Source organism: Pantherophis guttatus, chromosome 1, assembly GCF_059756535.1.
Source record: "Pantherophis guttatus breed Tessera chromosome 1, ASM5975653v1, whole genome shotgun sequence".
Classification (NCBI taxonomy): Eukaryota; Metazoa; Chordata; class Lepidosauria; order Squamata; family Colubridae; genus Pantherophis; species Pantherophis guttatus.
The window spans coordinates 171,594,505-171,607,756 of record NC_142063.1 but is presented as its reverse complement, the minus strand read 5'-3'; the positions used below and the strand labels follow the sequence as shown (position 1 = coordinate 171,607,756).

General features: G+C 39.6%; 1 protein-coding gene across 1 annotated transcript in view; it reads right to left on the bottom strand.

Moving 5' to 3' along the window:
• The window catches only part of PARD3B (par-3 family cell polarity regulator beta), a 568,533-nt gene that overhangs the window by 33,311 nt on the left and 521,970 nt on the right, over positions 1 to 13,252 (bottom strand). Inside the window, exon 22 of the mRNA XM_060688120.2 lies at positions 11,423 to 11,502. Within this exon, the coding sequence (XP_060544103.2) occupies positions 11,423 to 11,502 (80 nt within the window). The remainder of the gene's footprint in view (positions 1 to 11,422; positions 11,503 to 13,252) is intronic.

Sequence of the window (13,252 nt, the reverse complement as noted above, 5' to 3'; positions counted from 1 at the left end):
AGTGGGAGACTGTCAGGAAGTCACAGAGCAGGGAAGATAAAAAAAAAAATCTCAGGACAAGACAATGCCAACCTCTTCCCATACTATGCCAAAAAAACCACCCCATATATCCAAGTCCATGAAGTCTTCAGAAGTCAAGCTCAAGAGATTCTTATCTTTATCGCATATTCTTATTGGCTTATATGTACATTAACCTGAACTAAATATTCCTTAATTTGTTATAGTCATTAGAAGTGATTAATGCAATGCATCATATACTGATTATCTTTGAAGAATTTACAAACTTGTTTAGTCCAGTATAGAAACAAAGATATTAATTGGAGCCGTTTGTTGGGAATGCATCACACTCATTTCCTAAGAGCTGCACTCATTTCCAGTTTGCTTCTTGGAAAAGTTTCACATCACATCAAAAATACCTTGGACTCAAATGATTAAAAAAAAACTTCTTCCCATTTGGAATTGTCATTTTTTATCTGGAAGGAAGCTTTTCTTCATATCTGGAATATGGGAGAAAAGTCCTTCCTGTGGTTGCATCCAATCTAGAGACTAGCTTCAGTTCCTTCCTGTGGAGTATTATAGAATTTAGCTATTTACCTACAAGTTTCTGTTTGCCTGTTGAGTTCTTTTACACTTTTAGAATTTTATCTGCTGCTTTGAATGAGATTGTTAAACAGCTAGGAGTAAATTGCTGATACGCAACGAGTAAATAAATTCTTAAGAAATACATAGGACAAGTGCTTTCCCTAGTTTTCAGAGACCTATTCAACAAATGCTAGGGACTGAACATGTATGTTCTGCATGTAGATCACCACATTGATTTATAATCCTTCTCCACCAAGTAGGGATGAAAAAAAAAATCTTTCAAATGTACTTTTCAGAAAGTTATATTAGTAAAGTCAGATATCCATGAAAAGAGCCTTTTTTAATAGGCATTTAATTCCAGTAAGAAAAAAGAGAATTCCAAATTGGATGATTTTCCATGGAAGAATAATGAATGAAGACTGTATTCCATGGAAAGAAAAGAGGCAACTCTTGTGCTCTCGCAATCAGTACAGACATTACATTTTCAAAAGACCCATTGACTTCCAGGAGAGAAATATAAGCAACTGTTACATAATTCTACACACCATTGCTAAGGTGTACCAATACAAATATTGGTCAGTGAGAGGAGAGAATGAAATACAGGCACCAGCTGTAGCATTGTGAAGCTTACACCTGCATATAACCTTGTAAGAGCAAGTAATTGCAAGCTCTGCATCTGGTTCTATCTCAAGGGAAATATTGAAAATGGGAAGGTGATTTCAAAAAACAAAAGCCTCCAACTGGGAAGATTAATTTTGTACAGTAGCATTGAAGAGATTGATTGGACAGTAGGTGTGTATGAGTGTGTTCAAGAGAAAGAACATGACTATAACAAATCTCAGAGTGATTATGAGCATGAATTAATGAACTATTTCCAGGTTTGGAAAAGCGGACAAATGTATGCAAGTCTACCAGTTGAGTTACTCAATTCACCTTTGTTCAAAGATTATTTAATACCCTCTCAGTGCTGTAGTAAATAATATTGTAAGGGAGTAGTTGCTCCCTTGTGTGGTTCATTTAAATCTTTCTTCTTTAATGGCTGGAGAAAAGCAGAATTCTAGATGTTCTTTTAACATTTCTTTTTAAACTTAAGCAAACTTCTAAAGATAGGGCAGATGCTTCTAAAGATAGGCTCTTCCTGCTCTGCTTTTCCTCATTCTTCTAGAAATGAATTATACAATGACAATTCTCTCTTAGCCTTCTCAGATTTATCTTAGTGTCCTTTAGACTAAAAATGCTGTTCTTGTACCAAGAGAAGGACTTAGAAGAATCAAAATATTGATTTTTTTTTTAGAATCAGCATTTTTTTTTGCCAGAGAGGTGGCCAGGTTTCCTTGGGAGATATATCATATTAATACTATTTATTAAAGGCCTTGGTGACTGACCTCTGCTTCTAGTGAAGAGTCTATTTTGGGCACGAATAATTTGCTTACCTGAGATGACTCAGACAAAATTATTGTTTGAACTAAAGCAGTTTACAACAAAAGTGAAAATGAAGAGCAAACGAGAGCAACAACTTTTGAAAAAGTAGCGAAGTCTCACCTATAGAACCAGTTTGTGATTTCATCACATACTCAGGATAAAAATCCCTTGCCTGTAGTGTCACAGATGGTGGGAGAAAATGGTACTGCATTTCTTAACAGGAAAGTTCTCCAACTATGTCCAGGGGCCAAAGGAGCATTGCAGAATTGGCCAGATCTCATGTTATTTTTTTTCTATGTGAAAAGATTAAATATTGCTTGACAGTCTTCTGCAGTGCTTGCCTTAGAGAGCCTCAGGGCAAAGAATCTCTCTTTCCTGCAAATCCGTGGCTTTCACATTTCTATTTTCCCTTTCTTTCTGGAGATTAAATAACACAATCCAGTATGAGAATGAGTATCCATCACTCCTGAGCCCTTGGGAAGATCTGATTTAGCAAAAAGTTTCCCACAAAATGTTGCCAAGTGATGACTGCAAACTTTGATTAATATGAGGTCACATGACTGGTTTGATTGAATCCTGGTTGTTTTCTTTGCAGCTTTTCATAACTGAGAACTCCCAGAGCATTAGCAACCTTGCTCTGTTAACCCTGTTGTGAGTTAGACTACTACAATTTAACAAACCCAATACTTCAAGGAAGCCTCTGATATGAAAGTTGGAATCTGTTTAGGAATCACACTTACACAGCCTAATTTTTAAAGTGTGAGTACAGAAGTTAGGAACAATTTGCTCTTTTTAGCTACAACTGGTATATTTATTTGTTCACCAATTTATTTGCCACATTTTAATTCCATTTTTTTTCAATTAAAAACACATTTAACAGATAACAAGCTTATAAAAAACAGATTTAAAAATACAATCTATATTTAAATTTATGAAGGTTTTTTTTTAAAAAAAAACCTATTGTGTATAATTTAAAACATCATTTGATCAGAAATGTGAGAACTAATAGGAGACCAACTAAATAAAGCCAGGAAAAGCCAAATGAAAACCACGTTTTTATCTTATTCCTGGAAACAGAGATAGTTCAAGCCAGACTGACTTCAAGCAGTAAGGAATTCCATGTTTTATGGGAGAAGCCACAAAATGACCTGCCTTTATGTGGATACTAGGAGAACTTCATAAAAGGAGGTAAGCCTCCTTATCTGTTCTACATGCTGGGCAAGTTCAAGAGGAAATTAGCTCTCTGTTAAGTACTTTGCTTCCACATTTTTGAGGGTTTAAAGATCCTATCCAACATCTTGTTTGTTCCTGGAAACAAATGGACCATTATATTTTGACTTACAATGATGTGAAAACTGAAGTCAGTGAATGTGCCATGGTATGTTTCAGATCAGTGAACAGTTTGAAAGTGGTCCAGTAATGTCAGCCCAAGAAGGTATATCCAACTATGAAAACATTGCCATATAGAATAGGATACTTATCTTGCAAATCTGACTGAGTTTTCCCCCTTCCTCCCTTTATCTTCATGTAAACTAGGGTGGACATTTACTCAAACTAATTTCTTGAACTGGCTTGAGACTCTCTTATATAACCTGGTAGCAATAATACACAGGCATCTAATAATTTCAGACAATGTGCTGATTCCCTCCAAAGTACTTAAATAATTTCATTGTGAAGGCCATGTGGTAAACACTTTGGGAGATTGGGTGAGAAGATGCTGCCTAGGGAATGGTCAGATGATAGCCTGCAGCTGGATAGTGTGTGGGGCAAGAGGTGCAGAACACATCCTCCCTACTTTCTTGGGTTGTAAAGTAGATGGTGAAAGACTTATACTTTCAGCCTTGAAGATTGTGTTAATGTAGCTTTACCATAAAGCAGAATTTGCTCCTCTGGCTGTGTTTCCTATCTGATCTACCTGGTAAAATTGATATTCATCAGACTGACTCGATCAGGACTGGATGAGCATAAACAATCTCTTTGGCAGAGACCCATCTTAACTTTGAGACAGGCCACCAAATAATATGTACTCCAACCTATAATATACTTTTTCCACATGACACTGTGCCAGCCCTTTGAGATAAGTCAGGTCAGGGAAAAAAATGCCACCAAGGCTACAGTAACTCTGCTTCATTGTTATAGGTTATGATAACAGACTTTTGAAAGCCTGGTGGAATTTCCATATTCCCCTCTTAGAGCAAAGAGAATAAAGGTGGGATTATCTTGGGGGTTTTTCCCCTCACTCCCTCTAATTTCCTAGGGCTAAGTTGATGTTTACTCAAACACTCTTGCATTCCTGCTTCAAGGTTATCTCTGTATTTCTCCATACACTCTGTCTGTGGCTCTAGACAGGACTGAATATGTGAATATAACGACAGCCATATATTCTTGTTGGCTGACTTAAAATACATGCACACATAACAGAGTTTCTCTTGAACTATCCTGTCCAGACTGGAAAAAATTAGGACAGTTGAACAGAGAGAATCCACAAGCCGTATATCCCATTAGAAAGACCAGATGACTGAGCATATACTCCATAGTAGGAAAGTATTTATCAGGAAAAGTATTATCTATTGTCATGCTGATTCTCTATAAGCACCAAAGTCATATAAGCTGACTGTATGACTGATTTTTCAGAAAAAAATTGCTCTGTCTTAGAAAAATTAGGAAAAGGGCCTCTTTCTTTCCCAAATTTCTTGGATTATGTCCAGCTCTTGGTGCCTCTAGAAATTTTCCGTATTACTCTATTAGCATATATGATTCCAAAATGTATTTTGAAATGAGCTGGTTATCATGTTAGGGCTAAAAATGGAATACTCATGTTTTATGATAACAGAGTACTAGTGTTCAGAAATAAAGTGTATTAATTGAACATGCTTATGAAAAGTTAAAGCTACCATCAAAGTGGGACGCAAGAGTTGAGATAGTGAAGACCTGAATGGGAAATAATAGTTCCATGAATCAAATAGGATGTGCACAGCTGGGGAGCATATTCAGTTTTTACATCCTATAATAGTGCACATATAAAAGAAATGAAGATGATTCAGGGATGGAATGGAAGACAGCCTTGTCTATAGGCCTAGAAAAATAATGGACATGAAGAAGAGACTGAATAAAGTGGAGTGGTGAGAAGAAAAGTGTAAGCATGATGGCAGCAAAAGGATTGAAAGAAAAAATGGGAACAGAGCTGTGATGGGATTTTGTTTTTCAAGAACTTAGAAACGAGTAAGTTGTTGCAATGAACCAGTGGAACATGCCTCTGTAATGGATAGTTGCATTTTAACCATTATCTGGGACAAGGAGGAAAACTATAGGGATACAAATGACACATGAATAAAGTAAATATAGTTCTCCTGATACTAAATTCATGAACTGTAGCCAACCTTATCACAGATGTGAATATAAGAAACTCCATGGAATGCCAAATGCTCTTTAAATAAGATAATGCTTTTTAACTACATCAAAGTATATTTAAAAAGCATTAAAGCCTGGGAAATGTTTTCTCTTAGGAGAGATCCCGAAATCCAATTAGATATTCTTAATACGCCTAATATAAATTTAAACAATTAGAAAAATTTTGAGGGAAACAGGTGACTTCTATCAAAAAAGCATACAGTAATGCAAAATAGTATTTGTCTGTCCCTCTCTGTGTATGTGTATGTGTTTCTATCTCTATAAGATGCTTTGGAGACTAATTTGACCCCCTCTCCTTTGTGGCAGGCCTTCAAATATTGAAATACTGCTATCATGTCACTTCTAATTCTTCTAACCCAAAACTGGCAGCCGTTCTTCATATGGTTTAGTCTCCAGGCCTTTGATCATCTTACTTGATCTTCTTTTAACTTTTTCCAAAGTCTCAACATCTTGGGTGAAATATGAAAGAGAGATCCAACCTAGAACTAAGGAGAAATTTCCTGACAGTGAGAACAATTAATCAGTGGAACAGCTTGCCTCCAGAAATTGTGGGCGGTCTGGGGCATGACTATCAAACTCGATCATGTCATGTGATGTATCGTGACATATCGCAACGTTTTTTGCCTTTGTGGAGCTGGGGTGGGCATGGCCTGCAATGCATCCAGTCCGCGGGCTGCCAGTTTGACAAGCCTGCTCTGGGGGTTTCATGAAGAGATTGGACAACCATATGTCCATAATGGTAAAAGGTCTCCTGTCCAAACAGGGGGTGGGACTAAAAGACCTCCAAGGTTCCATCCAACCTTGTTATTCCATGTTCTGTGTTCTACCTCACAGGTTGTTATTGTGGGGAATTTAGGAGGAGGAAGGAGTATTATGTTTGCTCACTGTCTTGATTTATTTATTAAAAAGATAGGCAGTTAAAAAAAAAGGTCAAGGGCACAATGACCTCATATCCAGAGGTTGCCCAGCCCTAAATATGACTGAAACATTCAGGCTGGAAAGTTCCTTCCTTGGTGGGGAATGTAGACTGTAGAACCATGATATTTCAGATGTGTGTACCAATGAAAGTCTAAAATGGGGTAGATGTTGACATTAATTTAATAAGCACACACCTCACCAAATTAGATGCTCCCCAAGTGAATGCTGATAACCAGTGGTGAAATTCAAAAATTTTCCCTATCGGTTCTGTGGGCGTGGCTTGGTGGTCATGTGATCGGGAAAACCAACTATCACACTTTACACAAAAATAACACAAAAGCTACATAACTGACTCACACACATTGCAAAAGCAGCTGGACTTCACACAAAATGGCCCCTGCAACAAGCAGGAACCTCACAGAGAGCTCAAAAACAAACTATCACACTTTACACAAAAATACCTGTTCGGGCAATAGGTAGTAAAAAAAATGCTTTAAAAAGTAAAAAAAAAAAAATGATCGCGCGGCACAGCTGATTGTCACAGCTGATTGTTGAAACCTTTTAAAAACTTTTTAAAAGCATTTTTTTACTACCTATTGCCCAAACCAATAGTAAAAAAATGCTAAAAAAAAGTTCACATGATTGCACGGCACAGCTGATCATTGGAACTTTTTTTTACTTTTTAAAGCATTTTTTTACTACCGATTTGGGTGAATCAGTAGCATTTTCACTACTGGTTCAGGTGAACCGCCCCGAACCGGTAGCATTTCACCCCTGCTGATAACCATATGTAGATAACTGTCCACATTTTCTTGAATACTGTAGACTTCTATTGCAACTTTTGCATTAGAACACTGGCATTCCAATTTAAGTCACTTTATTATTATTTACTAAAGTTTGAAACTGGCAAGGTTGTCAACAGAACATACAAAATATGACAAAATTAATAACAAAATTAATTACCATGATTTTTTTCAGTTCTTTTCATCTAAAAGAAAAGGTTTGAGACATGACAGAACTCTTGGGACAGTTAGAATTCTCATATCACCAAGAGTGGTATGCCTCTTTTCCATCAAAGTGTTTACTAATTATAATTCCATAATTAGTACAATTTAACCAAGAAATTAATTTGCCATACAGGTAGAAAACTTCTGTAGTTTTAACAGTAGATAAAATCTGAGAGAATATATAGCAGGAAAATATGAACAAAGCAGTTCCATAAATCTGTACGACAGCTGGACTCTTGGGGGGTGTTTTGTTTGAACATAAAATCCCTCAGTATCGCTGAGAATGATGCATTGACTTAGAAAGCTACCTTTTCTTCCTTCTGACCTTATATATTCCTGGATTGTACATTGGTATGTTAGGCAGATATAAACTATCTGCATTTCCATGTTCTCAGTTTCCTTTTTTTAACACTGCTACATATTGTGTGATTCTACTTTGACTTTCACCATACTTTGGTCATGTAAAGTCATGGTCATATTATTTGTAATTTACAAATAAAATTATTTTGTATTTTAGGATTTGCTAAAAATCTTTCCTGCCATATTTAGTATGAGAAGCTGGGGACAGCGACCATAAGGGAGGAGGCTAAATTAGAAAAACCTGCTTACACTATGACCATAGATCTGAACTAATTAAATAAATGTGTATGTTTGTGTGTATGTATGTGTGCACTATGGCTTTTCATTGGACACTGCTTATAGTACAAATATTTATTGATGGTTTCCAAGGTCTCTGTGAAATAAGATTTACAGAGTTTCAGCTCTTCAGAAGAGTTGGAATATCCTCTTAAAAGTGAAAGTAGACGTGTGCGGTAGTGAAATCCTACCGTGCACAGGGAATCCCGATCAAGAAAGGGCCGCAACTGGCGAATCAGGCAAACCTGACAAAAGGTCCCCCTGGCTACAGCCGTCAGAGGTTCCTCCAAGGTCAGCTGTGTATCCAGGAGGACTCCCAGATTGCGTGCCCTCTCCGCGGGGGCTAAAGACTCGCCCCCGATAGTCAGTGATGGAGTCAACTGACTATATCGGGATGCCGGGAACCACAGCCACTCAGTCTTGGAAGGGTTGAGCCTGAGCCTGTTCCTCCCCATCCAGATCCACACAGCCTCCAGGCACTGGGACATCACTTCAAGGGAATTGTTGGGGTGGCCTGGGGTGGAGATGTACAGCTGGGTGTCATCAGCGTACTGGTGGTACTTCACCCCAAAACCACAGATGATTTCACCCAGCGGCTTCACATAAATGTTGAACAGAAGGGGCAAGAGGACCGACCCCTGAGGCATCCACATATAAAAGGCCTCGAGGTCGATCTCTGCCCCCCTGTCAACACGAACTGCGACCGGTCTGAGAGAAAGGAGGAGAACCACCATAACACGGTGCCCCCCATCCCCAACTCTTCCAACTGGTGCAGCATGATACCATGGTCGATGGTATCAAAAGCCGCTGAGAGGTCTAACAGGGCCAGAACAGAGGAATAACCCCTGTCCCGAGCCCTCCAGAGATCATCAACCAACACGACCAATGCCGTTTCCATGCTGTGCCCGGGCCTGAAACCCGACTGGAACGGATCTAGATAAGACGATTCTTCCAGGTACTGCGGAAACTGTCGCGCGACCACACTCTCGACAACCTTCGCCACGAAGCGAAGGTTGGCGACAGGATGATAGTTAGCTAACACTGCCGGGTCCAGGGAAGGCTTCTTGAGAAGAGGCCTCACCACCGCCTCTTTCAAGGCCATGGGGAAGTAACCCTCACTCAACGAAGCATTAATAATTTCCTGGAGCCAGCCTCGTGTAACCTCCCGGGAAGCCAGTACCAACCAGGAGGGACACGGATCCAGTAAACATGTGGCTGCACTAAGTCTCCTCAGAATCCTGTCCACGTCATCAGGGGTCACAGAGTCAAACTCTTCCCAGATAACGTTCTCAAGACTATTCCTCACCACCCTGCCCAAATCTACTCAGTCAGAGTCCAGATCCCCCCGGATCTGAGCGATTTTGTCATACAGATATTGTCCGAAATCCTTGGCCCTGCCTTCCAGGGGATCCTCCCACGCTCCCGAATGGAGCAGGGAGCGGGTCACCCTGAACAGGGCAGCCGGACGATTCTCTGATGACGCAATAAGAGCGGAAAAGTAATTAAACTTTGCCGCCTTTATCGCCACTAGGTAGGTCTTAATATGCGACCTTACCAGTGTTCGGTCAGATTCAGCGAGACTGGCCCTCCAACCAGTCTCCAGGCATCTTTTCCAGCACTTCATCTTCCTCAGCTCCTCGGTATACCAGGGAGCCGCGAGGGATCGGCACCGGGTCAGAGGCCGCAAAGGCACGACTCGATCCAGGGCCCCACCAGCCGCCCGATCCCAGGCAGCCACCAGGTCCTCGGCCGAGTCGTGTGCCAGATCCTCAGGAAATGGCCTAAGCTCCATCTGGAAGCTATCAGGATCCATCAGGTGCCTGGGGCGAACCCATCTAATTGGCTCCACCTCCCTGCGGCGGGATGTCGCGTTATGAATGCCGAACACAATTTGTCTCTTTTCATTTATGTACATTTGCTTTGAATTTTATGGACTGAACTCAGAATAATTGAGTGAACAAGCTCTCCTTTATGCTGCCTGGAATGAACTTCCTTTCCTTGGTGGCTTATTATTGTTAAGGATAACAGTGTAAGGGGACAATTAAGAAAAACTGTTACTATTGTCTCTCAGACGCAAATACCAATATCCAAAGTTTGTGGAAGGTGTCCTCTCTATATTTTGCATTATAATTCCCATACTTTCTGAGAATAGTCATCTTCTTTGAAATACATCAAGGTTATCAGAATTCCCAGCTAATTTAATGTTGGCATTGTGGTGACTGGGAATTCAGAGAGCTGTGGTCCCAAAGTATCTTGAGGACACCAAGCATGCATTGCCTTCAACCAGTTTGGATTTTTTTCAGGGGGAGGGTGACTCCAAGTCAGGTGCCTGGACAAGTCCCTGCAGTTTTCTTGGCAAGATTTAGGAAGTAGTTTGCTCTTGCCTCCTTCCTAGATGAGAGAAAGTGACTGGTTCAAGGTCACCTAGATCAGTGGTGGGATTCAAATAATTTAACAATTGGTTCTCTGCCCTAATGACGGGCTGGGTGGTCATGGCCATGGTGGGTGTGGCCACTGGGTGTGACAGGCAGCACTCGGCCTCCTGCACCCCTCTGAGAGCAAAAACGGGCCAAGGAGGGGATGTGCCACCCACCCCCACACCCTGTTATGGGCATAGTAGGCCTCTCTGCAGCCTCCTGGGAGTGAAAACAGGCCTAGGAGGCATCCTAGGAAGCCAAAATGGGGCACTTGGGGATTCCTGGATGGGGCGGGATGGAAAGGAGTGGGGCCAGCCAGCAATTTAACTACCGGTTCACCTGAACTGGCCCACATCAACTGAATCCCACCACTGACCTAGATGATATTTTGCCTAAGGCAGGGATAGAACTCATGGTCTCCCAGATTCTAGCCTGATGAGTTAACCTCAAAACTGGCTATCTTGGAAATTATAGCGCTAGAAAGTTATAGCAATCCACTCCATTAGTGGAGATTTAATCAAAGATCTAAGTATGGGGCACAGTATGAATGCCTTGGCTGTGAAAAAAATGAAATTTCCTTCAAGAAACTCTCGAGCCATTGATATGGGACTGTGATTGCAACTGTTCCCAGCGTCCTCCACAAAGGATGTCTCATTCAGCTCTGCTAAAGTGGCTAAACTCTCACAGAACAAGCTTCCGCAGCATCACAACCTTCCCCTACAGATCATGATTCTTGCTGACATGTTCAGTGACTGAAACTTCATCTCCCCCCCTCCCTCATTGGCTGTCTAAATTATTAACACAGCTATAAAGATGGCACTAAATCATCAACAGAAGGGCAGCATAACAAAATTGCAACATAATCTCTCATTTCACTGCCAGATGTCTGTTCAATGCAGATTTTGCTAAACAGTGGAATAATGGGAGGAGAGAGAGAGACTCCTTGATTGCCTGTGAAAAAACGTTTCTGTAGACACACTTGTGTCTGCATAAAAGAGTGACTGTGTATAAATATACAATGCAGCTTACCTGGGTAAGGAGGCATACTGCCTTTCCATGCCTTCAAACTGGAGGTGGTGTGGAGTCTCATCTGGACCTTTTCCAGACACCTGTGGAGAGCAATAAAATTAGTGATGAAGATCAATTATTCAACCCTGTTACTGAAAACGTTTCTCAAAAATGATAATCAAATACAAACAAGGCTCTAGTATGCCAAAATCAACAGAGAAGAAATTCTGAGGCTCAAGAGAAATCCACATTTGATCTTATAACTATTTATAATAATTTCTAAAAAAAAAATATCCTTCTTCTTATTCCTTTTCCAAGCCAAAAAAGATGCTGTGAAGTTGTATGGAACATATTTTTGAAAGGAATCAAGAAAAATATTGCATAAAATGAGGCCAGTTATTGATAACCATTCATGATTGATCATGTTAAGATTTGGACCTAAATTAGCTTTATTGAAACTGTGGAACAGACTATAAAATGAACATGCAAGTATCTGATTATATGTTTTCCAGGATATAAAACATGATGCTGTCTGTATGGTTGCAACAGAACATTGAACCTTTGTCTTCTAAAATGCTAGAGGAATGTATAATAATTAACAAAATATGAATCTATTCTTCACTTTTTGGCAGGAGTGTCATGAAGGAACAAATAAGAAAATAATTATGTTTGTTCACTATTGGGGAAGCATGTATTATTGTTTTACAACAACCCATCTTCCTGCTCTAAAACGTCTGTCCTGCAAAATGCAAATTAAAGAATATATAAGACAGTTATATGTGAGGAAGAGTAAGTCAACAGAAGCCCAAATCTCTGCTCATCCTATCATAGTCACTTAAAGTGATTGCAGTCTTATCCACACAAGGAAAGCCTACCATCAAATTAAGATACACAAAACACAAAAGGGTTTTCACAACTTCACTTGTCCAATTAAAATATGTCTGCAAGAATAATTTACACCTCAACTATATTGTCATTTTCTATTTGTTCCTCCCTCCCTCCTTGAGCACACACATTGAGCCCAGCATACTAGCTGGAGATTTCTGGGAGTTGAAGCAGAGGTGGGCTGCTGCCGGTTCGGACCAGTTCGGGTGAATCGGTAGTTGCGACCTGCCCCGGCGCTATCCTGTCCTATATCGCTGTGTTTTTGAAGCCGTGTGCATACGCGGAAGGTGCTCACATAGTCGGTGCTGGGCGAACCAGTTGTTACATTATGTGACGCCCATCTCTGAGTTGAAGCCCACACATCTTAAACTTGCCAAGGTTGAGGAACACTGAGCTACAATATGGGAAGCTGATAAAGCATTTATGAGATGCTTCTTAGTAGAAAATGTGTTTGATTCTTTGCGAGAATGGTTAATCCAGTTAAGGGAGTATGCTTTGATGTCCAAAATAACTTTGCATCTTAAAAGTAAATTTAACACAGAATTTAAATAACAATAGAAACAATTTCTGGAATAGAACTTAATACCTGAATTTGTACTCCATCCATAATTTTGGTAATTTTATGTATATAGTTCATATTTCAATTTCATGGTATACTTAAAGCAGAATAGATTCTGACTCAATGTATTGTAGCTTATAATTTTATGTGGTGATTTATATCTTACTGACCACACTTCTCACTATTTATCCTAGTTTAAAGCTTAATAAAGATGGTAGTCATTCAAAGCCATACGTGATTTTCAGTCATTCATAATTTATTAATAGTATAGTGGAAAACTAATTTTTGGATGCTTTTATTATTCCTTGCCTACCAATTTATGGTTCATTTATTTTTTTATATGTTTACTCTTTTCTGTGTTTATATACTATGTTTATAAAAATTAAATAAATATATATTTCATTTCA